Below are 27,497 nucleotides of genomic sequence, written 5' to 3'. Positions count from 1 at the left end.
ATTCAAACAAATGTTATGTTAAAACCAGGTAGAAAAAAGCTGGAATTTTCACATTGTTGAGAAGGTTCAAGGTCAAAGGTCACCATTGCATCATCACTCAGAAAGTCGGGTACCAACATTCTTAGTCAACTGACGAAAGTTCATGTCAAATGTCTAAGTAGGAAATTCAGTTTTCCGATATATATCTGATAGGACATGAGTGCACAATGCATAATCTGTTGACACATGTATGTATATAGCTCAAATACCTGGTTTGATGGAAGGTAGTTATTTGTTCACAAATGTCTCCAAATGCTTCTAACTTGTGTTTGTGTGAATGTTGATGTTTCTCCAGGATCTGCCTCAGGGAAGAGCATCCCCATGAAGCCGATGCCTCTGCCCCCTCCTCAGTCTTCGGCCTACAGCATGCCCCCTCCCAGTGTCCATGGGCACCACACTCCTGCAAACACGGACCAGATGCTGGACTACCTGGAGAGCCAGGTGAGGGGGATGGACATGAACAGTCCTGTCCTGCTACAGGTATGTAACTGCCCATATTCTTTCTTTTGACAAATCCTTGCTGCTCACCACTCCAAAGATCCTTTCTTCTTCAGTGTGTTTGAATGTGTCTGTCAGTGTGTATGCGCAGGCTACAAGTAGCTATTGCAAACATTAGCTGCTCATTTTTGACTTTGCGGACCAAGTGCTTTTTGTGGGAAGGAGCTGGATTACATATCATACTCTTTATTTATTGATACAGTAGTTACTTCTCAAATAGTGACAAACATGATTATAATATATACTGCATGTCCCCCCCACCTCACCCTTCACTCCCAACAACAACATAAAAAAAACACAGCAACACATACCCCCAAAACAGAAACAAACTAAAAGCAAATACAGAAAAAGTAATGATAATAATTATACAAGTAACCAATTTTACATTTGACTACTTTCCTCTCATATGTCATAAAGCAAATATATATAAACGCATGCATATGGTACCTACATACATACACACACACCCAGTGCTGTAGTGGTAAAAAAAAAGGTGGGTAAACTATACTTTTGACTCGAGGCAGCTTTCTCACGCGGCACCGGCAGTGTTATAACGGCGGATAAATAAGCTTCCGTGACCGATATACAAGACAAAATATGAGAGTATATAGAACAACTTAATCTGAATCATATAGCCCTATAAGGTATATCAGGGGGTTCCCCCACATTTCTGAGTAGCCAGCCAGATAGAAAAAGTAGCTGGCTATGGGATGGGCCTTGCCCCTCAAGGGGGGTCCGGGGGGATTCTCCCCCGGAAGATTTTTTTTTTTAATTTTAAAGTAAAATTCATCAACCTGGTGCATTTGAGAGCAAAATGAACTACCGTACACACATCTCTAATGTGTTGTGACTTTACAAATAATTAGGCCTAAACAATCAATATAAAATGTATTTATTGAACATTTGTTGAATTTCTCCAGGTATGAAAAGTTAAATTATACAGTAGGTAGCCTACTTTAAAGGACCTTGTATGAACCCAGTATATACAGTTTGAAGAGTAATATAGTTCTCTCTCTCACACACACTGTACCTGTGATTGTCAGCTTCAGCTTTATAGCTAAAAGTATGTAGACAGATTGAATCTGTGATTCTTGAATACCAATATATAATTCAAACTGTCGACAAACACATTGGGCAAGGATAGGTAGACAACATACTGTACATGGAAATAAAAGTGGTTCTGCCACTCTGGCCACTAAATTTTAGTCAGCCAATATTTATTTATACAGATCTCGGCACAACAAACACCAGTATGTTTCTAGATAGTTTTCAACATGGTCGTATTATATTGGCTTTATACAGTAGCACCTGGACTATTCAAGTCGACTCGCACGCACCTAATGTTACAAACTTTACTTGATCAGAGGGAAATCAATCATGTTTCTTACACCAGTGATTCACTCTTCAGTTGTAAAACGGTGAGCCTATATGATTTTCCCCACTCCGGACACACATTTTTAACCAACCTTACCTATGTTCAGCTCACCATGAGCTGGTCTCCAAATGCGCATTGCGCATCGCTGGCACAATGGCACCGTCAAGTTGTTTGAAGGGAGCGCTGTCTGGGCAGGCAAGCACAGCTCGATAAAGGCACCAACGTGACCGGGGCCGTGTACCTTTCCCGCGGAGCGCTCCACAAAAATAGGCTACGGTTCGCGGAGATCCTGGTCAGTGCCATGCCCATGTGTAATCTTTTTTCTTTTCTTTTGGTGTGTGACGTGCTTGGCGTGGTCTCCGCATCAACGGAGTTTACGCGAACGTGTTAAAACTCGTGCAATAATAAGTGTGCATAAACGATTTAAACATGTGAGTAAATGATCTTAAAAGGTGCCTAAACGCTGCAGAGCATTGAAAAAGGTACGTAAACGCCGTTTACGTGCGTTTAGCCACCACTACAGCCCTGCACACACCCACACACACATACACACATACACATATAAGTACATACACAAGTCCATGTTCGTATACATATACACATATACATATGTACATATCCACATATACGCACACATGTGACTGACATATACTGTACACACACACCTGTGACTGACTTCATATCTGCGTTTTTGAGGCATGTCTGTATTATGTTATCTCAATAAAATAAATTAATAAAATATCAAACAGCTCAGTGGAGAGTGTTTTGGATGCATTTGCAGGTGTTGAGACTACATGATAAATATGATATGATAAATTATGATATGAATAAATTCAACATTTCTGACGGAGCAAGGACTGAAACTAAATGTCTTTGTGGCAGATACAGTAGACAGTTATTTGTAGGCACTTAAAAGAAACCTCTATGTTTCAGTTTGACTGAAAGAGACAGTTGGTGTATTTACTTATCCACTTCTTCTTCTTCTTCTGCCTCTCAGCCCCAGCCAGGTCTCCCTCCCCACCTCCAGCAGATGCCCCCTCCTCCCCAGCACATGCCTACAAATGTCCCCTTCTCCGCCGGCCCTCCCAGCATGCTCTCTGCCCTCGACGACCACGGCCGTCCGGAGCGCCGCGTCATCACACTTCCGCCAATCGGAGAGCAGCAGTTGGGCAGAATCCCACCCCCCGCACCCAAGACACGCCCCCCGAGCTCCAGTGAGAGCAGCCGTAGCGGCTACGCCCATCGCCGTGACGACCGCGGAGGAGGAGGAGGGGCGAGGCGTTACCCGTCGCCGAGCCGGTCCAGAGGTGTTCCTCGGAGCTACAGCGAGGAGTCGCTGGACGGACGAGGTCGCAGCCGGACCAGAGGAGGGATGGACCGCCCTCGCTCTCGCTCACGGGACGACGTGTTTGACACAAGGTCCCGAGGAAACTACTCGAGAGGAGGGTCCTGGAGCTCAGATGATGAAGACAGCAGTCGCAGAGGAGGAGGAGGAGGAGGAGCAAGGAGAGGAGGCGGAGGATGGGGTGAAAAACCTCCCAGCTACACGGAGTACGAGCCTGGACAGAAGCCAGGAGCCAGGAAGAACGAGCGCTACTCTGTAAGACAGTCACTGCTCTAAGACCAATTCTGCTTCTGTGTTGAAGTGCTGCTGTTGCTGTAGGTGTTGACGGTGTTGACGTAGCGCGCTGAAACCTGACACCATCACTTACACCCACCTCACCAAAAATGTATCTGCACGGCAACACAAGACCACCAGAACTGTGATTGGACCACTTCAAATCTCCTCTTGCGTATAGCCGATAGTGAAGAACGAGATCGAAGAGAGACTCGATGAGGAAGTTCGCAGATAGGTTCATTTGCAGAGCACGTCATCTCTGAATTATAAAGACTAGAAGAGATGTCACTGAAGGTGTGGTGAGAAATATCCCACAACATGAGTTTCAGAGAACGTCAACACCTCCACCACGAGGACTTCTGTTATCAAGTCCATCCTAACAAAGCACACCTGCACCTAGTATTCAGGTGGTCCATGTGCAGAGTCGGCATCGCCGGACCATAACTGCTCACAACAGCAATGGTGGCACTTCGACCCAGCAGTATCAATTGGCGCGTGCACACACACGCACACGCACACACACACACACACACACACACACACACACACACACACACACACACATACACACACACACACAGACTATTGCTACTACACAAATGCACTTACATCAAAACAGATACACCAATACAAAGGTTTGAGTTCTTGTCGTTGCTGATAGTGAATCTAAAGCCAGTGTGTCTCTCTCAGGACAAGAGTTCTCGCAGTGGCACCAGTGTCGTCATCTGAGCCCCCCTGCTGTGAAACGCCCTGTGACCTCTGACCTATGTGTGACCTCTGTTTAGGAGAAAATGCACTCCTCACTAGAACTGGAAGTCAGGGGCCCATGCTTTTAATATGCCACCATTTGTATCTAGAATAATCCAAAGGAAGTGATGTGAACTTGGTGAAGTTAGAAGCTGGGCAGTGGACTTCGCTTTACTCCGGTGGCAGCTGGCTTGCCCAATACAGAAGGATTCATGAAATGTGAGATTGAAAACTTGATGTAATTTTCAGCCTCAAAATGTACAGTTGGTGACACAAATGTTGGATGTCAATAAGGAAATCAGTTTGATATTAATTGCTTTTTTTAAATATTGGTTTTAAGAAAGCTTTACCTCCTGAAATGTGTTTTTTGTCATCAACCCCCTCTGCTGGTCAAGCAGTGTAATGTAAATGTTAAGGGGGTTGTTTCGACTAGAAGCCTGCTGTTACAGATTTGTATTTGCACAAATTCTTGTATACACGTGTTTTTAGTGTAGATTTGTTACTGTTGTTTTCATTTTACATTAACCTATATTTTGTTGTTTGTAACATATCATTATTGTAGTATATTTCCAAGCAAGCCATAAAACCAATGTAAGACCCATGAGCTTTAAATGACATTTGATGTTATAGCGAGTATTTAAGGCTACATCAATATCATAAATAGACTATTCTGAATGCTCGTTATGTTTTTTTGCATTCTTTTTTAATTTCTTATTTTTAATATTTGGACATTTTGAAGTGACACATGTAGGCTATTTTTTTATTGATCTATTGAAGGAAAATGTGTGTGCCATTATAATGTGTAGCCATATTGAGACAATGATGAAGATATGCTATTATGGGAACTATCATGTATATGGGCTAAATTAATTATATTTAGACATGATGCATACAGTTATAACATGGTGTTTGTAAAATGTCCTGTAGGAAATTAAGTAATCCAATAAATTGACAGGTAGACCTACAACTGTTTTGGGGTGTTTTTTTTCTTTTCTCTTCTTCCAGAAGTAAGTAAAACTTTATTTGTATAGCACCCTTCTCAGCACGGAGAGTGCTTCACAGTGGCTTAAATGCAAAATATAAAATACAGAAAAAGGACAATGATAATACACAACAAGCAGAATAAAAAGTTAGGAGTTCAAAAATCAACAATTCAATCTATGAAAGTCCAAACGCCTGTCTGAAAAGGTGGGTCTTCAGCTGTCCCTTGAAGATCTCCACAGAAGCAGAGGCTTTTAAGTCCTGGGGGAGCTCATTCCAGAGCTTTGGAGCCACCGCCTCACAAACTCAGTCCCCCCTTCAGCCTGGTGCGGGGCACCACCAGGAGGCCCTGGTTGGAGGACCTCAGGGCCCGGCTGGTCCTATAGGGGTGGATAAGTCTGTCAATGTAGGCAGAAGGTACTAGCCTAGGTAAACCCAGCCCCCACGTGACCTGCTCTCTCAGTTCCCAGTCACATAGTGACTGAGAACAGGTCTGAGAGCAGGTCACGTGGGGGATGGGTTTACCCAGGCTAAGAAGGTACTGCCACAAGCTCAACATGTGTTAGTGCTCTGGGTTGCCATTTATTTTCCTTTTCTGTGTTGTGGTAATTTATAGTAACAGAACTCAAATGATTGTACTGTTGTCTGTGATGTGGTAGGCTACTAAAATGCTATACTGACACGTTTTGGATGTGACCGTTGCAAAGGTTTTACACTTAAGCAAAAGAGGTCTTATACTGTCCTGATCATCCCTCCATTGTACTTTATTTCTTCTAATGTTTTCATTTAATGTTTTCACATTTCACTTTCAGCATTAGTTTTGACCTGGTGCCTTGTGTAGTGTGTAGTGTGTAGTGCTGTTTCCTGTGGAAAAGATGTGACTTCAATTAACACTTTAAATACAAGATGGTGATAGCATGCTGAATTAATCACCGGCATTATAAATAAACAAAAAAATATTATATATTATATATATAATAATAATTTGTGTGTGTGTGTGTGTGTGTGTGTGTGTGAGAGAGAGAGAGAGAATACTGAGACATGGCTTGGAATAGTTTCTATAATACTCTAATAAAAGGAGGCTTGATATTATATAATATCAAGCCTTTTTTTGGTCTGTCATATAGAAAATACTCCCTACATGTACCCAAGATATCTAGTTTGACTGTTAATTCGAGAGAATAAACAATAAACTGTCTTCACAGTTTAAACGTACAATACACTATCAATAACGTCAGTTGTAAAAGTTTCTGGACTGCACACCACCAGTGTATTATTTGAAAAGCAGAGCTGACTCCAGGCCAGCTGTGTCTGCTTTGGGCTTTGCCCAACTGCGCCTGTGCGTGGATGTGCAAGTCGCACGCTGATGACGCGGCAGGAGAGGAGGTGCAGGTTTGCCACGTCGGTCTCTGTGCACAGTGCGTGTACACTGTTGCTCCTCCAGCCTGAGCCCAGCACAGCAGCCAGGGGGGCCAACTTTTAAACCTGTTTATGTTTGCAATTCCCGGAGTGAAAGCAGCACCGCGACACCGTCGGCGGCCCTGCAGCGCGTGCAGGCAAGGATACCGCGTCTGGAAGGCGGAGAAATGCTCGCTGCTGCCCGGGGGACTCACCTCACCGCCAGCCTGGAAGCCACCACACTACTGACTGACTGATGCATCCTCGTTTAGTTCACCCTCCATATGTGATCGATGCTGTGTGAGTACTACTAGCGTTAGCTTCATGCGGTGTGTGAGTACTAGCGTTAGCTTCATGCAAGTGTGTGCGCGTGCTGTGTGTGGTTCTGTTGCTTATCTCTTTGCTCAAGTTTTCCTGCTGTGGAAAATGACAGACAGCGGTGCTGCATGATGTCATGATCCAGACGGCTCTGTTGTAACTCAGCTTTAAAGTGCTGCATGCCTTAGCAAGCTTCTGCACAACAGCACATAGCTCAAGTGTCTCCCAGACAGACCAGAGAGCCACGCAACACTTTCAACAAAAAAAGTTCAAGTCAACAAATGTGTTCGCGATAGCTTGATTTACGAGAACAGCGCGCGACCCTTTGCCACTTTGTTGCTCGCTTTTACAAAATACATAAAAGTCGTTTTCGTCACTGACGACTGGAAAAGTTATTTTGAACAAAGACTAGACAAGAGACGTCGCAGGCTTTCCTTCCACAAGATGCCATGCCGCCCTGTCATCCCTCCATTGTAGTTTATTTGCTTTTAGTTCCTGTTTTCGCCTTTGACTTTAAACTTTAGTGGGAACCTGGTGCCGTGTTGTGTGTGATAACTGCTGCTTCCGGTGGAAAAGATGTGGCCTTGATAAGTTCAACTACCAAACTGAATTCATCATCACCATCACTTTCCATCAGCACAAGGAAATACGTAACGTCTCATACCGAAAACGTGGATCTTATTCTGTCAGTGAAGTGGGCGGGACTGCAAAAGCCATTTCTTATGCCCATTATAAGGAAGAATGATTGGATACATTGTAAAGGCCACACTATTACAGTACTCCATTGTTAAATCCGTTGATTTGATTTGGAATAGTCCATGAAGTAATTGCTTCGGGGGGAATTCCATACTTTTTCTTTCTATCCATAAGTAACCCTCAGCCTACCAACATAAAGGACCACTGACTGTGGACCCCAAGAATAAAGTACTGTAAAGCCTACAGTCATTTTCTGTCCCTATAGCGCACTGCAAGCATCCGATCTGAAATGTAGGCTATACACCACAGAATGACAGAACCATCAGTATTTTGAATACTGATGGTATATTCTCTATAATACTAAGAATTAAAGTTGAGATTTTTCCATTTGTAGGCCTACATAATGTATTAAATAATAAAAAATAAAAAAAAATACACAGGTAATCAAAAAACGAAATGTGATGGAAAATCTATTCGTTCACAATTAGAGAGAAGACTCAAAGATGTTAGACAACCGCGCCTGTCACGTCCTCCCGAGGTGAGACGGAGGACACCTTAGATCTAGCAGGTGTCCTTAACCAAATGCTCGTCAGAGGCAGAGCAGAAAGTGCCTTTAACACCTTTTAACCGCACGTCTCAATCATCTCCGCTTAACACATGTCAATCAAACATCGGGGATCCCCATTCAATGAGGACCAAGCTCCTTCCCATGACCACATTCTACACAACTTAGACCCTGAAGACTGACCAGGAGAGACAGTGGTCGGACTAAAAAAAAACGGATGAATGAAAGATAAAGTTTTAGTGTGTTTTGTTTTGCATTTTTGCCTTTATTGGATAGGCCAGTAGATAGACAAGAAAGGTAGCACCTGGTAGCACACGTACCACGGAAACTCACCTGGTAGCACACGTACCACAGAGACTCACCTGGTAGCACACGTACCACAGAGACTCACCTGGTAGCACACGTACCACAGAGACTCACCTGGTAGCACACGTACCACAGAGACTCACCTGGTAGCACACGTACCACAGAGACTCACCTGGTAGCACACGTACCACAGAGACTCACCTGGTAGCACACGTACCACAGAGACTCGGGCCTTCGCGCAGCCGTCGCGGGTTCAAATCCGACCCGAGGTCCTTTGCCACATCATGTCATCATCCCCTCTCTCTCTCTCTCTCTCTTTCTCTCTCTCTCTCTCTCTCTCTCTCTCTCTCTCTCTCTCTCTCCACACCTTTCCTGTCTGCCTCCTCTCCTGTCTAATTCAGGCCAAAGCCCCAAAAATAATCTAAAAAAACAAACAGCTTTTATCAGCAGATGGCAACATCTCCTTGTTTCTGAGAGAGAACACGACATCGGCCGATGATCTCAAAATAACATTAATCGGCCCACCGATGTAAAATGAATGGTGTTTACATAGAACTATGAACACCACACACACACACAAACACACACACACACACACACACACACACACACACACACACACACACACACACACACACTATTTAGCTCATGCTATGCTCAGGGCATGGCATGTGACAGCAGGAGCAAACATTTGCTACCTTCCTGTGTGTGTTTTGGGAGCAAAAGGCAACACCTTTTTTTCCAGCCGAGCGTTGGACGTCCACAGCAGCAGGTGGAGTTCTCCTCACTGTATTATTCCTCATTTTGTTATCATTGTTCTGAAATTATGTATTTTGCATTTCTCTGACTTTGAATGTCAACTTACCTTAGTTAGAGCACATCGTCGATAGAGCACATGAGAAAAACAATGTTTGCATCTGTGTCTGTCTCCTTGCTTTTGACTAGGGTCCCCCAGGACCCAAATACATTGATTGGTATTGAGGTCATACATTGAAATGAAAGGAAAAAAGCACTTGTGAGAGATGAGAAAAAGTCTACCTGTGGAGTCTGTGGGAAGCCCAGTTGTTAGGATGAGGGGTTTTTAAAGTGTGGAGAGCTATCAACAATACATGTAGCATTGGGAGATGCTGCCATCTGCAGCGAGGATGTGTGTTTTGTGCTTATCATCACGGAGGCTGCAATCGCTGTTGTAAAAAGCATTTATCAGATTCAGTACAAAACACAGGATATGATGTTACTTTCCCCTGTGCCAGAATCCATTCTAGGGTTGTCAAATGTATCGATAGTATCGAAAAGTATCAATAGTGAAAATTTGAATCAGATACAATACTAATTTGCAACAGGTATCAATAAGTATCAATACTACACATTTGAAATGGATACAATACTCATTTACAACAGTTTTGATACCATCAGTGCTTTCTTTTAATGAAAAATGACAGATTCTTACCTAGGGGTGCTCCGATCCGGCTAAGCCACGATCCGATCCGATTCCGATTCCTGGGGTCACGATCCGATTCCAGAATCGATTCTCGATTCCAACGATTCTCGATTCCAGAATCGAGAATCGATTCTCAATTATGTAGTTTTATATTGCAATAACACACAAAGGTAAATATAAGACAAAAAATGACTAATGTATTAATGCTGAACTTCAAATGCAACTTCTGTATTACAGTCTGGGCCTAAATTCATTTTGCAAACTAGGGGGGAATTCCCCCCTTATGTTCTTCAGATAAGATGGATTTATAGGCTGGGGGGGATCTGTAGACTTTTGGGGGGAATACATTAACCAGAGTTCTTAAGTGCAAGAGGTGGTGGCACCGTGGCAGCAGAGTCCTGCGCGGGTCTGATTTTCAAGACCCGGTTCCGCCCGGCCCCGCGACGTGCAGTACCGACCCCGCTCCGCGAACCCGCACATATGATCAATCAGTACCGCAACCCACCCCGCCCCGCAGACATGAGACCCGCCCCCCGACCCGGAACCGCATATATATAATAACCGTTAATCTGCAGTGCAAACATTTTGTAGTGAACCAAACGAAACTGCCACCATTTCACACGAGAGGCGAACAGCAGTCTTTCTGGCCGAGACTCGTCAGCTGATGTACGTTAATTAGCTTTTAGCAGCTGCTAGCTCACTAACCAGCTGGATAGCTCTGCTATCAGACACACAGACAGTTACAGCAAGCAAAGTGACTTACCAGCTATTTCCAATATGTCCGGTATAATCCATACTGCCTTTATGATTGCTGTTGGAGGAACGTAAATCCACATTGGGATGAGACCTCTCCACTTTCACGCTATCCATCCATGACATGTTCTTGCCTGTTGCTATGAAAACAGCCAGTGTGTATGTTTGACTGGAAGCTAACGTTAGCCTACTATATTATCTGTCCGACTCGTATTGTCTCCAATCAATCACCTTGACCGCAGCTGAGTTTTGAATGTTTTGTGCAGTCCATATAGCGTCACACATTGCACAGTATGCGCATACTTGAAACGATGCCGGTTATGTAAACAAATTAGCAAAAACGTGCGTCAGAAACTTTTCTCCTGTTCGAGTCAGACCAGCTGCCAGACACCCCCCCTGCCAGACACACCTTCCCCCTGCCAGACACACCCCCTGCCTCCATCTGAGTGCAACAGAAAAACATACAAGGCTCATACGTTGTCGTTGTTCCACCCGCCGCCCGTCCGCATTTATTAATTTTTACCCGCCGCCCGACCCACCAATTTACAGAAGTGTATTTTTTACCCGCCCCCCGCGTTTTTTTGCGGGTACCCGGCGGGGCCCCGCGGAACCCCGACCCGGTGCAGGACTCTGCGTGGCAGTACAGTACACAAATGACATGAACATTTGGACACTTATTCAGCCGGTATCTTGCATGTTGCGTTCAGGTGCACTGTAATTTTTTTTTTTTTTTTTTTTTTTTTAACAATTTTAAGAATCGATTCTTGGGAGTTTGGAATCGATCCAGGAATCGTGGCATTAAGAATCGCGATCCTTTCAGAATCGATTTTTTGGAGCACCCCTATTCTTACCTCCCTATCATTGGTGGGTATCTGTTGTTTCAACAAGCTAAATGTGTTCTGATAGGCTGATGGCTAGATCAGGGCTAATCTGCTGTCTCAGTTCAAAGTTTTGTCAGGCCTAGATTATGGAGAAGTGTCCATCTGTCTAACTTTATTTGTATGCTTCTTGAAGTGTCGTCATCCCCCGCTTCCCGTGGCATTGAAAATGGTATCGACTCTTATCGAGTATCGATATTTTCCTGGGTATCATATCAAAGTAGAAATTCTAGTACCGTGACATCCCTAATCGATTCACATAGAGGCCCAATTATAACAATGATATACCACCATGCCAATGAGTCTCTTGGCAAACATAAGGCTATAGTGTCATAAACCTGTAACTCCATAACACACATAAGGCTATAGTGTCATAAACCTGTAACTCCATAACACACCAGCTGCCTCGTGTCGTTTTCAGCGTGAGAGAGTGTAACCAAGTCATTTGATCAGATAGATCAGGGATACTCAACTTGCTTTGCCCGGGGCCAGTTAATAAACAATCAAAATACATTTTTCTGTAGCGGATTGTAGGTTTTTGGGGTGTCAGCCGGAGTTTAGTCTGACAATGTTGTGCACACCGGATAGTTAGTTAGGTTAAGTACATACATAAGTGCCTGGGTAGCGAGCAGACGGCGGTATTTGACAATTTAGCAGCTAAATCATAGATTATTGAAAGATATTCCATATTCCAGACTGAAATGCTATAACAGAAGTGGAGTATTGGCCAGAATGACATGAACATTTGGACACTTATTCAGCGGGTATCTTGCATGTTGCATTCAGGTGCACTGTAATTTTAATTTTTATTTATTATTATTTTTGTTGCAATTCCATCGCGGGCCACACAGGCGCCCGCGGGCCGCATGTGGACCGCGGGCCGCAAGTTGAGTATCACTGGTCTGATATAGATGATTAAAAATTAAGTACAGCTACAGGTGTTAATTAAGCCTGTTCTTATCTGCTTTGATTGGTTTCCATAAATCTGCCTGGTCTGCAAACACAAAGACCAGCCACCCTGCTGAACCACTGTTCAAGAAACAAAAGAACTGACCTAGTAGATGTCAATAATGGGTCATTTGTCAATACTGTATTTTCCAATATGTAGCAGCAGCAAACAGCAGGATTTGGCTTGTGATGCAACAGCAGAAAATGTCAGCACAGACTCAGCCAAGATGCCCTTCAGTTTTCTATATTGTACAACATCAATGTGCAAAAAACCTCTTTCATATCAATCTCAAACCTTCATGAAATGGATCTCATATCAACAGAAAAAGACTAAAGACAACATTTTGACTCGATTTCAATTCAGAGTGAAGTCCTTTCACAAAATAAGTTTGGCTTTATAGGCTGTCAAACCAAAGGGAAGTATGCAAAATGCGCTTTGCTGGCAGAGTGACCTAGAATGTGAGATTCAAATACTTTGATTTTTGTGTAAACATAAAACTCTTCATCCAGTCCACTCTACCTAATCAAAATAACCATTCATTTTCTCCATAGAAAAAACCTTATGTAACGAGTTTTAAGGCTGGAACTAAGCCAACCAGTGACCTACTGAATCCTGAGTGACCATAAATCATTTCAGTTGGAGAAAAAATAAAAATAAAAAACGATGGAAATTTGAATGTTTTCCCACTTTTTTGTGTGTCATGGGACCCATTTGAAAATAGTCATGCCCATTCATCTTTGTCAAAAACGTTGCCAACTTTAGAGCCATTTGACCCCTGTTTCATGGCTGATATCGACTTATTCATCTGATCTTATTCATCTGGATTTCTAGTTTCAAAACCAGAATCTTTGCTGTAGCCTCAGAAATGTGTGCGCCAGAGAGAGTTCATCAAACACGGACTAGCGGCCCACTCATTTTCTGAGCTTCAACACTTGAAAATATTTTGCGGCCCATTAGAGGGCGCTCCCCACGACCCAGTGGTTGAGAAACACTGGAAATACAAATATGTTTGAAGAGTTTCCTCTATTCTCCTGTGATCCTGACGGCAGCTCGGCCTTCTTCAGGCCGCATTGCATTCTGGGATGTGTAGGCCACGTTTATAGAGATAGACACACCTCTGTTGGTCTAATGCTCTTGAATCAGTTGATCTGCCACTTTGACTATAATGATGAATAAATAGGGTATCATGTTATCAGTGCTTTTCTTTGTTTCATCATGCAACAGATCATGGCCTAGTAAGCCAAATGATACTTCATTACCTTCTGGCATTCTTCTTCATTGTATATCTCTTCTGCCATCTGTGGCAGAGTGCTACTCCAACACCTTCAACTTCAAACACTTCAAGTGTAACTTACCCCCAAAACACTTTTTTTCAGCTTTTAACCAATATATATGACTTTGTGGGTGGTGTGTGAAGAATTCAGGTCAAAATTTCCACATATGAGACCAAACTGTTACCATTGTACCATTTAGGGATGGGCATTTTAAGCAATTTAAATACTCGAGTACTCTCCTTCTATTATGAACGAGTACTCGAGTACTTGCGTGGAGGGGGGGGGCGGGGGGTCTGTGTGATTACTATGGTAATGACGGAGCAGGGGTAATCTGCTGTGTGTGGGGCTGTTCACACATAACGTTTGCATTTTTGCATGGAGAAAGCGCTACCTGGAGCATGTGAGGAGAGGGACTGACTGACTGTGATATTAGGTGAGGTGACGCTCAGCTAACGTCTAAAGCCTACCTCAGACAGCATCTCCGATGGTTGGATGGATGGCATTAGCGCTTCGGAGCGGACAATATTGTTGTGAAACAAGCGAAGGCTCAATTCCAATACATGTCCATTGTCCAGTATCATCAATTTTACTTACACTAACGTAAATCCACGGATTACAAGGTCCGGTGTTCTGCCAAAAAGTGAAAACTGACCACTGACCAGTGTGATTAACGTTACAGCTGCAGCTAAATAGTTATCACCATGAAACGATTGTCTCCCAAAAAGCGATTCTTTCTCCACATTTCTTGTGACTAACGTTATGGGAAACGACAGTGTAGTCCGTAAACTACTGCAAAGTTTTGAATGAGTTTTATCGGGCGTGCGCTATGAAGAAGCGTGCATCTGTCTCCTTCGGGAGCATATCTTCAGCCACCATTTTCGGGATAAGCTGGAAAACTTCCGGTTAAAACTTTCAAAATAATGTTACTTAAACAAAAGTAAATAGCTTATTTATGCACGTTGGAGGAGAAAAGGGTATTTCAACGAACGAAGCAGCAAACCTTGTATCAAAATACTCGTGATGTTATATGGCGTGAAACTATGGCTGTAACGCATTACTCAAAGTAGATAAGGTTACAACTTGCGTTACAATAAGCCTTTTATTTTGAAATCAACAAAGCGGATGATGTACTTGTACATTGTGGCTGACTTGACGCCCGTGCAGTTCATGCTGGCAGATCCACATAACGATGCATGCGTAGATTTAGACCATTTTTAAAGGGGTGGGGAGTGGGGCGAGTACCCGGACAGCGCAAACGTTACTCGAGTACTGACGTTATGAACGAGCACTCGAGTACCCGAGTACTCGCGCCCATCCCTAGTACCATTTGTATCATTTCAGCAGCATAAGTTCCCTCTATGGGTTGAACACTGCTTTTTTTTTTGCCCTCAAATGAATGGGATATTTGGTACATCGTGACGTCACGGTGGGGTTAGCACGCGCCCCACTCATGTGAAAACATTTTTTGTTCACCATTGATTATTACTGTAGTTCACGCGGGGCAAGCCCTTTAAGACCAATGCATCCCTGGGTAATGCCTACTAGGGATGGGCATCGAATTTCGAATTTTCGAATAATCGTTGTTATTATCAAGGTCGACTTTTATTATTGAAATTCGAAAAAAAAAAAAAAAAATTAGTGAAATGTTGCATTGTCTCCCCTGATTCTAAGTATAGTCAAATCGCTTGGTTTGAGCAAGTAAAACAATTTTTATAAGCATTTTAAGCAAGGTTTATGGAAAAATGAATGGCGGATGAAATCCCATGAAGAGGGAGAGGGGGTGACTTTGGCACCCCTTTGGCACTCAGACCTGAGCCTACTAAATATTTAATGAACCACTCATGATTGTCAAAACTGTTTTTTATTTTCGAAAATGTCAATGTCATGTAACATGTTCTTTACTTCAGTGGTGCAATGTTTGTTTGAGCTAAAAATCCACAGCAGAAGCTTTTTATATTAATTAATAAAGCCGTAGACTTAGAATCAGGGGAGACAATGCAACATTTCACTCACAAAAATAAATAAATAAATAAATAAATAAATAATTTTTTTTACATTTTTATTTTTATTTTCGAATTTCGAATTAAATTCGAATTTGGCCAGCGAATTTCGAATAGTGTTTTTGCTAGAAATGCCCATCCCTAATGCCTACTGTGGATAATATTAGCCGCTAGTTAGTTAGTTATGTTATATGGCAGTAAAATGCCACTGAATGACTAAATTGATATAACTTTTAACCATTTCGAGTAACACTGTTTCCATACGGATCACCAGCGTTAGTTTGTTGTTTATAACGTGGCTATATTGATAACGTTTTATATCTCGGATGCGTTATTTCGAATCCCACATAGGTTACGCTGGCGCAAAGCGTGTGGGTTTCAGGACGAAACAGTCTCGAGCCACTAACGTTATCTTTAGAGCACAATATTCCTGGAATGCAAGTTAACTAAACAGTTACATGTCCTCTGCATTCTACATAAAATGAAGATATTACGGGTTGTTTTATTTTGTATATTTTGGCCAAGATATGTTACTTTATGGGGGAGGAATTCTGCCAGCTAAAGAAGGGAGTATAGGCAGCCATCTTGCCTGCAGAGTTTTCAAATTAAGTAGAATACCGTTTTGCAAGAAATCTGGGGGGCGTAAGTCCCGCTTTAAGTGAATGTGATGATGGACTTTAGTGCTTTGACAGTGTCAGTGTTTTTGCCTGCAGGTGTGCAAACAGAATATCCACACACAACAGGATATGGTGGCACAGGTTGAGGAAGAGGAACACTTCCTTGTCCTTTGTAAATCCCCCGGCCTCTGAAAGTCCTGGGACTTCTGTATAGTCTGTGTCGTCATGCTCCTCAAAGGCACCACAGCACCTGTCAGGGAAAGTCACCGTCATTAAACTACCAACGTTGATTGGTGTCAACCTCCCTGTTCTGCTTCTTGACGTTAATACGATCGGCGTCATCTAGCTGGGTGGCAGTGTTACTGTGTTAGCTGTAATAGCTCTACCTAATGTGAATTTTGATGATGACTCCATGTGTGTTTCACTAAACCGATAGCATCCAAAGCAAATCTTTTCCTCTGCTTCATTGCCCCGCTTTTTTTTCTTTTTTCTTTTTTTATCCCATTTTTATCCCCCATTAGTGCTAATTTAATGTATTTATCCTGGTTGCTGCTCCACCCTCTGCCGATCTGGGGAGAGCCGAAACTGACTCCATGCTTCCTCCGAGACATGGGCAGTTAGCCAGCCGCTTCTTTTCACCTGACAGAGGAAGCTTCACCAGTAGGACATAGCACGTGGGAGGTTCACGCTATTCCAACCAGTTCCCCTCCCTCTGAACAGGCGCCTTTAATGACCAGAGGAGGAACCACATTAGCAACCAGGATATTGCATGTTTTGGTGAAGGGGGTTCCTATATGAAGGAAACCACCCGGGAGGCACGGGGAGAACATGCAAACTCCACACAGAAAGGCCCTTTTGACGACCCCACCCGGGCGGTGGGCACTCGAGGACATGTGGACGGGGAACCCAGGACCTTCAAGCTGTGAGGCGACAGCGCTTACCACTGCACCACCGTACCCCCGTTCATTGCCCCGCTTTTAATCCACAACCTCCCTTCCCAGAAGAACTGATGGGATGGAACAGGAAGGTTAGGGAACAGAAGGCTGGGATGGGAGTCAGACATTTAGACACAACTTCTCCTCATCCAGCTCATTGGGAACGCTCTCCATTAGTCTTTGCATTGTTGCTGGATGTTTATATCTATATAGACATATACTGTATATCTATATATATGTTTATATACGGGCCAAGTCGCTTGATGTGGTGCTTTTCTTGTTGGCTTAGCTTCTCGAATGATGTATTTAGCAGCATAGCTTTCACACTGTCAGGTGCTAACACATTTCACACTGTCAGGTGCTAACGCAGGTGCTAAAGGTGCTAATGCAGGTGCTAACGCTGCAGTTGTCATCTTAGCTATGAAGTAAATAGACGTTAGTGGCAGATGTAACATAATTGAGTACTCTGAGCAGCACTGCGCGGGCCAGTTGTACCAGTTGTTGTCAGTCAGCAGCCTCTTACCTTCAGCAGCACGCCTCTTTCTGCAGAGAGCCTGATGATGATGATGATGATGATGATGATGATGATGATGAGCATGAACACTCTGCTCCACATGAGTCCTGCCACCGACTACACATATTGCTTGTGATATATTTAAAAAAATCCAAACGTGCAAATTCCAAAGGTTTGTAACATAATTGTAGGCACAAAACCTTGCATTTTAGTGAAAGTGTATGGTTAAAAATTACATGCCTCATATCACTTCATACATAATGGTTTGATTTTGCAGACATTTGAGCTACAGTTAACTGGCTATTTATTTAGCTAAGCTAGTTGCTAACATTTTGGATAAGTGTCGGGACTCATGAATTACAGCAGCAGGCAACTGTCAGACAGCAGGTAGCCGCCAGACAGCAGGTAGCCACCAGATTATAGGTATATTATACGTGCTGTACCTTTAAAAAGAGTGTGAAACTCAACATGCCTTTTGGTATAGTTGATATATTTACGAGCAGAGGAGTTGCAGTTATTTCTTTCCTCAGGCTGAAGGGTTAGTACTTACTTGGCTGGGGGAGTTCAGATGTGCAGCTGTCTCTATCTCGTAGATAATGGCAGGTTAGGAGTCCCTGGAGAATGTTTGAGAACAGAAAAGAAGTAGTTCACCTTTTTTCTTAAAGTCTACATTTATTAACTATTATTATTTGTTGGCACAATGAAGGAGTAACATTTAACCAATGGTAGTAATAGGAATTGCCTTCATTATCATCAGTTCAACACTATCAAAGTCTGTGTGTGTATTCCCCTCAGAGTTGAGTTCCTTAGCTCCCAAACTGCCGCTTGACTAAACTGTCGAGCGATAGTTAGGGGTGGACCACCAGTCCATTCCCATGCACAACACAGACAACACGGACCACTACTGAAGCCAATAGTCCTCATGGTGGCATTCAAGCAATCAATCAACATTTAAAACTATAAAAAACCTCTTAATCAGCAGTAAAAAAAAATTGCTGTATTAGGTTAGATCTATGTACTCCGCCTGACCCCCCCCCCCCCCCCCAAAACCTAACGCAGCCCCCCTCCCTCCACTGAGAGCAGGGACTGTAGGATAGGCTCTACTAGTAATTGTTGGGGCGGAGTCAGCATTTAATATAAAAACGTATGTATGTAGATATGTACATTATCATGTGACGTCATCATGTGACTTATAGCGTCTTTCTGAGCAGCTAATAGCTACTTTCCTTGGAAAAGAGTTGGCAGCTGCGGGCCAGGTTTATACTAGGTTTGTTTTACCCAGACATTTGTTCACCTGTGTGTGTGTGTGTGTGTGTGTGTGTGTGTGTGTGTGTGTGTGTATCTGTATAATGTGTATGAGTTTTCATGTACTAACCAGGTGCTCTCTGTTTGCATCTCCTGCAGTGGTCTGGGTGTGTTCGGTGGCTCATTGAGGAGAAGGGGGAGGAGTCCCAGTGGCTGTTGGTTGGTGGGCAGAGTCCGTGGTTGCCACGGTAACTGGCGACCATGCCAGGGGGTCGCAGGGGTCCCAGCAGACAGCAGCTAAGTCGCTCTGCTCTGCCGTCCCTGCAGACTCTGGTTGGAGGCAACCTCAGCAATGGTACAGGCCTCAGGAACAGGTACACACACACACACGCGCACGCACATGCACACACACACACACACACACACACACACACGCACACACACACACACACACACACACACAGGGCTGTGTATTGGCAAGAATCTGGTGATACAATGTGTCGTCATGATTGGGGCATTCACGACTACTGGATTTTAGTATTCACCCACTACTCCCAATATGTAGTCGACTAGTCGCTTAATACTTTTTTCACCCAATAAAAATGATCAATTCTAGTTATAAAGGTTTTCTTACACTCCTACACACACACACACACACACACACACACACACACACACACACACACACACACAGCCTCTGCAACATGTGGTTGGGCAAAACATGGATATTCTGTACTTGAAGTAGTCAAGACTGTCGGTGGTTAAATAACTTCCCATCTTTACTGCAACATCATCAGTGTGATCTGTTGCCTTGGCTGAAAAACTCAACTGAAAAGATGGTCTCACATACTAGTAACTCCCAATTCCTCCAAACTGCTCGTCAAACTCAATTTGCATTTCTCTATCATTGTCACAATAATACTGGCACTTTGTTGACGACTGCTTGGATGGAACGTGTTGCAGAAACCCAATTCAGCCATGCCCCAAATACTACTGAGATCATGTCAGCTTTGTCATGTGTGGAAGTTGACCATGATGCAGTCATACCTGTTGGTAGTCCTGAAACCTCCTCATGACGCAGTCATACCTGTTGGTAGTCCTGAAACCTCCTCATGACTCAGTCATACCTGTTGGTAGTCCTGAAACCTCCTCATGACGCAGTCATACCTGTTGGTAGTCCTGAAACCTCCTCATGACGCAGTCATACCTGTTGGTAGTCCTGAAACCTCCTCATGACTCAGTCATACCTGTTGGTAGTCCTGAAACCTCCTCATGATGCAGTCATACCTGTTGGTAGTCCTGAAACCTCCTCATGACTCAGTCATACCTGTTGGTAGTCCTGAAACCTCCTCATGACTCAGTCATACCTGTTGGTAGTCCTGAAACCTCCTCATGATGCAGTCATACCTGTTGGTAGTCCTGAAACCTCCTCATGACTCAGTCATACCTGTTGGTAGTCCTGAAACCTCCTCATGATGCAGTCATACCTGTTGGTAGTCCTGAAACCTCCTCATGACTCAGTCATACCTGTTGGTAGTCCTGAAACCTCCTCATGACTCAGTCATACCTGTTGGTAGTCCTGAAACCTCCTCATGACGCAGTCATACCTGTTGGTAGTCCTGAAACCTCCTCATGATGCAGTCATACCTGTTGGTAGTCCTGAAACCTCCTCATGACTCAGTCATACCTGTTGGTAGTCCTGAAACCTCCTCATGACTCAGTCATACCTGTTGGTAGTCCTGAAACCTCCTCATGACGCAGTCATACCTGTTGGTAGTCCTGAAACCTCCTCATGATGCAGTCATACCTGTTGGTAGTCCTGAAACCTCCTCATGACTCAGTCATACCTGTTGGTAGTCCTGAAACCTCCTCATGACTCAGTCATAACTGTTGGTAGTCCTGAAACCTCCTCATGACTCAGTCATACCTGTTGGTAGTCCTGAAACCTCCTCATGACTCAGTCATACCTGTTGGTAGTCCTGAAACCTCCTCATGACGCAGTCATACCTGTTGGTAGTCCTGAAACCTCCTCATGATGCAGTCATACCTGTTGGTAGTCCTGAAACCTCCTCATGATGCAGTCATACCTGTTGGTAGTCCTGAAACCTCATGACGCAGTCATACCTGTTGGTAGTCCTGAAACCTCCTCATGATGCAGTCATACCTGTTGGTCCTGAAACCTCCTCATGACGCAGTCATACCTGTTGGTAGTCCTGAAACCTCCTCATGACTCAGTCATACCTGTTGGTAGTCCTGAAACCTCCTCATGATGCAGTCATACCTGTTGGTAGTCCTGAAACCTCCTCATGATGCAGTCATACCTGTTGGTCCTGAAACCTCCTCATGACTCAGTCATACCTGTTGGTAGTCCTGAAACCTCCTCATGACTCAGTCATACCTGTTGGTAGTCCTGAAACCTCCTCATGACTCAGTCATACCTGTTGGTAGTCCTGAAACCTCCTCATGACTCAGTCATACCTGTTGGTAGTCCTGAAACCTCCTCATGATGCAGTCATACCTGTTGGTAGTCCTGAAACCTCCTCATGATGCAGTCATACCTGTTGGTAGTCCTGAAACCTCCTCATGACTCAGTCATACCTGTTGGTAGTCCTGAAACCTCCTCATGACTCAGTCATACCTGTTGGTAGTCCTGAAACCTCCTCATGACTCAGTCATACCTGTTGGTCCTGAAACCTCCTCATGACTCAGTCATACCTGTTGGTAGTCCTGAAACCTCCTCATGATGCAGTCATACCTGTTGGTCCTGAAACCTCCTCATGACTCAGTCATACCTGTTGGTAGTCCTGAAACCTCCTCATGACTCAGTCATACCTGTTGGTAGTCCTGAAACCTCCTCATGATGCAGTCATACCTGTTGGTAGTCCTGAAACCTCCTCATGATGCAGTCATACCTGTTGGTCCTGAAACCTCCTCATGACTCAGTCATACCTGTTGGTAGTCCTGAAACCTCCTCATGATGCAGTCATACCTGTTGGTAGTCCTGAAACCTCCTCATGACGCAGTCATACCTGTTGGTAGTCCTGAAACCTCCTCATGATGCAGTCATACCTGTTGGTAGTCCTGAAACCTCCTCATGACTCAGTCATACCTGTTGGTCCTGAAACCTCCTCATGACTCAGTCATACCTGTTGGTAGTCCTGAAACCTCCTCATGATGCAGTCATACCTGTTGGTAGTCCTGAAACCTCCTCATGACGCAGTCATACCTGTTGGTAGTCCTGAAACCTCCTCATGATGCAGTCATACCTGTTGGTAGTCCTGAAACCTCCTCATGATGCAGTCATACCTGTTGGTAGTCCTGAAACCTCCTCATGATGCAGTCATACCTGTTGGTAGTCCTGAAACCTCCTCATGACGCAGTCATACCTGTTGGTAGTCCTGAAACCTCCTCATGACTCAGTCATACCTGTTGGTAGTCCTGAAACCTCCTCATGACTCAGTCATACCTGTTGGTAGTCCTGAAACCTCCTCATGACTCAGTCATACCTGTTCTGTCCTGAAACCTCCGCATGACTCAGTCATACCTGTTGGTAGTCCTGAAACCTCCTCATGACGCAGTCATACATGTTGGTAGTCCTGAAACCTCCTCATGATGCAGTCATACCTGTTGGTAGTCCTGAAACCTCCTCATGATGCAGTCATACCTGTTGGTAGTCCTGAAACCTCCTCATGACTCAGTCATACCTGTTGGTAGTCCTGAAACCTCCTCATGACTCAGTCATACCTGTTGGTAGTCCTGAAACCTCCTCATGACTCAGTCATACCTGTTGGTAGTCCTGAAACCTCCTCATGACTCAGTCATACCTGTTCTGTCCTGAAACCTCCTCATGCAAACCACTTCCTCTGTGATGGCACGTCACGTCTCATCAGATTACTGCTGATTTGAGCTCGGCTATATAAGACGGCTGTAAAAGATAAACATGATTTAGATTTTTAAAAATGTAGGTGGGTGTGCTTTTTTTAACCCATTGATACCTGATGCAGCATTTGCGTGTATATCCCTCATTTGTGTGCGTATCCCTTTAAGACGCGGTTCGCGGTCAAAGGGATACACACACAAATGCTGCATCAGGTATAGGGGTGGGAATCGTGGAGTAACTCACGATACGATATGGTCACGATACTTGGCCCTCGATAACGATATTATCACGATACAGCGATTCTGCGATAATCGATATATTGGAAGAAATTTAACCTACGATACATCACGATATCTGTGTAACTGAAGAGAAAAAATACCCCTAAAAGGCAAGAAGCAGGTATTATGTATTTACTAGCAGAATTGACATGAACTCTCTCAGAGTTCACTCACTCACTCATACCATTTTCGATACCACGGAGGAAAAGTTACACATTAAGTCTTTTTATTATTATTATTAAAACAAGAAAACATACCTACCTATATAATTTCTAAAAGTAGATATTAATGATCAAACATTTCCATTCATGTAGCCTACAGTATTTATGTTTTTTTACTACAAACATAAATAAACGTCAACTTGAAACTATGTTTCAACTACCACACACAGCATAATATTTTAGCCTGTTTATTAAAAAAAAAAAAAAAAAATTAAATAAACATATCGATACTTGGTGCCAGTGTATCGATAACGTATCGCAAGTGGAAATATCGCGATACCATGAGTATCGATATTTTGTCCCACCCCTAATCAGGTATCAATGGGATAAGCTGCCACCAGGGTGTCTTGTTTCAGTCAGTCACTGACTGCTCTTTGCTCACATTGACTCTAAATAAGACATTGGTGATTGATTGGTTTACACTTCATACTGCAGCCATGTTTTAGAAACACAAAAGGCTTATAGAGAGGCAAAGTGACCGCCTACTTCCTGCTTCAGCACTGTACCAGAGATTTTCATCCGCCATTTATTTTCCCATAGACATTTCGTAAAATGCTTATAAAAATAGTTTTACTTGGTCAAACCAAACGGTTCAGCTATATTTAGAATCGGGAGAGACCATAGAACATTTCACTCTGAACAAAACAACAAATCTACATCGAAAGAATATTTTCTTTCCGCAATTCTTTTACGTTTTGGTCCGATTGAAATATTATGCGTGTTTCTAAATATATCTGAACCGTTTGGTTTGAACAAGTAAAACTATTTTTATAAGCCTTTTACGAAATGTCTATGGGAAAATAAATGGCGGATGAAAATCTCTGGTACAGTGCTGAAGCAGGAAGTAGGCGGTCACTTTGCCTCTCTATAATACTCTATTCTAATTGGTTGAGTGTTTGTGACTGTGTCTTTTTTCCTTCAGGAGCAGTAACTCAGTGGGTCTGTCGGCCCCGCCTCTCTCGGCCCTCATCACCCCGGAGCCTGTCCGTCACTCGAGGATCCCTGAGCTGCCATTGGACAGCAGTCTGCTCTTTGAGTTCCTGCTCTTCCTCTATTTGCTGGTGGCCTTGTTCGTCCAGTACATCAACATCTACAGGACCGTCTGGTGGTACCCCTACAGCCACCCCGCTGCCTCCACCTCGCTTGTGAGTGCACACACACACATACATACACACACACACACACACACACACGCACGCACGCACGCACACACACATACACATGCATACATACACGCACTCACGCGCACACACACACCCACGCATACATACACGCACGCACACACACACACACACACATTACTGCTGTAGTTTCATTCATTCCCTTTCCCCTGGCATTAACAATGTAAATGTCTGACCTAGATCAGAGACCTATAATATTAGATAGAGACACCCCACTGCAGGCTGCAGGCTCTGCCAATTGTAAGAAATGGTGCTCTTCAGGGCTCCTAAATGGGCGTGGTTATCAGCTTGTGATTGGCTGTCTGTCAATGGTATGAAACTTCATTGGCTGACCACGACCAGTCTCCTAAGTGGGCGTGGCAGTGGCGAAACCTCCATGGCACAGATACAGGAAGTGACTGGAAGTAGGGGTGTCTCCATCTATAACCCAAAAATCTTTCAAGTCCTCTTTCAGAGATGGACCTCTTAACCTCATTCTTATGGTCCACCTTTCCCACCTCTTGATAGTTCACAAAGTGTCCGGGCTCACAACATGATAGATTTGGATTGAACATGTTTCGTTGTGACTTAAGATGGTGGTAAATTGTCTTCTTCATGGGAAAAAAACAAATGCTAACTTGTGTCCCTGCAGAACTTCCATCTGATGGACTACCACCTGGCTATCTTCATCACAGTCATGTTGGCTAGGAGACTCGTTTGGACTATAGCTTCAGAGGTAAACACACTGACTGACACACAGTATATACTCTCAGAGGTAAACACACTGACACACAGTATATACTCTGAGAGGTAAACACACTGACACACAGTATATACTCTCAGAGGTAAACACACTGACACACAGTATATACTCTCAGAGGTAAACACACTGACACACAGTATATACTCTCAGAGGTAAACACACTGACACACAGTATATACTCTCAGAGGTAAACACACTGACACACAGTATATACTCTCAGAGGTAAACACACTGACTGACACACAGTATATACTCTCAGAGGTAAACACACTGACACACAGTATATACTCTCAGAGGTAAACACACTGACACACAGTATATACTCTCAGAGGTAAACACACTGACACACAGTATATACTCTCAGAGGTAAACACACTGACACACAGTATATACTCTCAGAGGTAAACACTGACACACAGTATATACTCTCAGAGGTAAACACACTGACTGACACACAGTATATACTCTCAGAGGTAAACACACTGACACACAGTATATACTCTCAGAGGTAAACACACTGACACACAGTATATAATCTCAGAGGTAAACACACTGACACACAGTATATACTCTCAGAGGTAAACACACTGACACACAGTATATACTCTCAGAGGTAAACACACTGACACACAGTATATACTCTCAGAGGTAAACACACTGACACACAGTATATACTCTGAGGTAAACACACTGACACACAGTATATTATATACTCTACATACCAAACCAACGCACTTGGTGCTTTTATGAAGAGCCTTACAGTACCATGAGTGCATACAATTTTAGCATGAGTGGCCTCAGTGGGAAATTAACCCATTCACCTTTTTCCATCTGCTTAGAATGATTGGTAAACATATTATATTATACCAGCATCAGCATTGCATATCAACTACCGTAGATTTACTACTTAGTTACGTTTGACGACTGAAACTATTAAAACTTCATAAAGTGCCATATTAACCATAGATAGACCCCAAACAAACAGAAAATAAATAGTTGCCTTGCAGAGAAAACATGGCTGCGCGGAGTTTTCTCTGCTCCTTCAGAGCTGCATTCTGGGCAGTGTTGAATTATCGTACCAGAGGGCCAAAAAGATCATTGTTGGGAGGTAAATTATCGTCAAATACGATAATTATCGTACGTCTGGTGTTTTGGAAAGTTTTCTGCTGTACACATTACATTACGTACATTACATTACGTCATTTGGCAGACGCTTTTATCCAAAGCGACTTACAATAACACATTTTTGTCAGCAATAGAGCGATCAACTATGCAACACAGTCTATGACAACTACAACTTCTGAAGGAACAGTGGTACAAGTTCAGTTTAGGTCAGTAGTTTTTTTTTTTTTTTTTTTTAGAAAGAGAGAGAAAGACTATATTATTATTATTACAGTAAGTACAGTAGCTCAAGTGTCGTCACAGGTGTTATCTGCACAGATGGCATTTCTTTTGAACATGTGCATTATAATGCCACCTTTGTTTTTTGTTTTTTTGGGGTATTTTCATAAGAATCTTGAGTCCTAATTGTAAAGATTTTTTTTAACCTGTAGAATCTCTAACTGTGAGCGCTTCTGCCATGTGTCCACCAGGTGTCTCAGAGCGGAGGAGGATCACTGGTCCGCTATGTGGTTCTGATCGCAGCCCGGCTCAGCCTACTCACCCTGTGTGGTTGGGTGCTCTGCTGGACCCTGCTCAACCTATGCAAGAACCACTCTGTCCTCAACCTCCTTTTCCTGGGATACCCGTGAGTCTTACGCGCACACACACACACACACACACACACACACTCACACTCACACTCACACTCACACTCACACTCACACTCACACACACACACACACTCACTAGGGGTAGAGCCAACACACATCTTCCCCCAAGTCATGGCCCGCCCCCTTAGTTTAAACAATATACTGCATCATTATATAAATGTTCTTTTTCTTTCAATCAAGTTTTTTTCCCCTGCGTTTTTCTCCCATCTTCCCTTCTCCCCAATTGTACTTGGCCAATTCCCCCTGATGTCCCGGTCGTTGCTCCACCCCCTCTGC

At 43.5% G+C, this 27,497-nt stretch overlaps 2 protein-coding genes across 2 annotated transcripts in view; both read left to right on the top strand.

Moving 5' to 3' along the window:
* The window catches only part of ildr1a (immunoglobulin-like domain containing receptor 1a), a 9,420-nt gene extending 4,185 nt beyond the window's left edge, over positions 1 to 5,235 (top strand). Inside the window, exons 7-9 of the mRNA XM_083652978.1 lie at positions 335 to 519; positions 2,910 to 3,512; positions 4,221 to 5,235. Of these exons, the coding sequence (XP_083509104.1) occupies positions 335 to 519; positions 2,910 to 3,512; positions 4,221 to 4,259 (827 nt within the window). The 3' untranslated portion in view covers positions 4,260 to 5,235. The remainder of the gene's footprint in view (positions 1 to 334; positions 520 to 2,909; positions 3,513 to 4,220) is intronic.
* Positions 5,236 to 6,750: 1,515 nt separating this feature from the next.
* tmem39a (transmembrane protein 39A) overlaps positions 6,751 to 27,497 on the top strand; it is a 34,807-nt gene continuing 14,060 nt past the window's right edge. The window contains exons 1-5 of the mRNA XM_083652632.1: positions 6,751 to 6,956; positions 19,307 to 19,521; positions 24,449 to 24,671; positions 25,339 to 25,422; positions 27,042 to 27,196. Coding sequence (XP_083508758.1) covers positions 19,409 to 19,521; positions 24,449 to 24,671; positions 25,339 to 25,422; positions 27,042 to 27,196 — 575 coding nt within the window. The 5' untranslated portion in view covers positions 6,751 to 6,956; positions 19,307 to 19,408. The remainder of the gene's footprint in view (positions 6,957 to 19,306; positions 19,522 to 24,448; positions 24,672 to 25,338; positions 25,423 to 27,041; positions 27,197 to 27,497) is intronic.

This window comes from Poromitra crassiceps, assembly GCF_964638095.1.
Source record: "Poromitra crassiceps genome assembly, chromosome: 16".
Classification (NCBI taxonomy): domain Eukaryota; kingdom Metazoa; phylum Chordata; class Actinopteri; order Beryciformes; family Melamphaidae; genus Poromitra; species Poromitra crassiceps.
The sequence above is the reverse complement of the archived record's forward strand: the minus strand, read 5'-3'. Positions and strand labels throughout refer to the sequence as shown.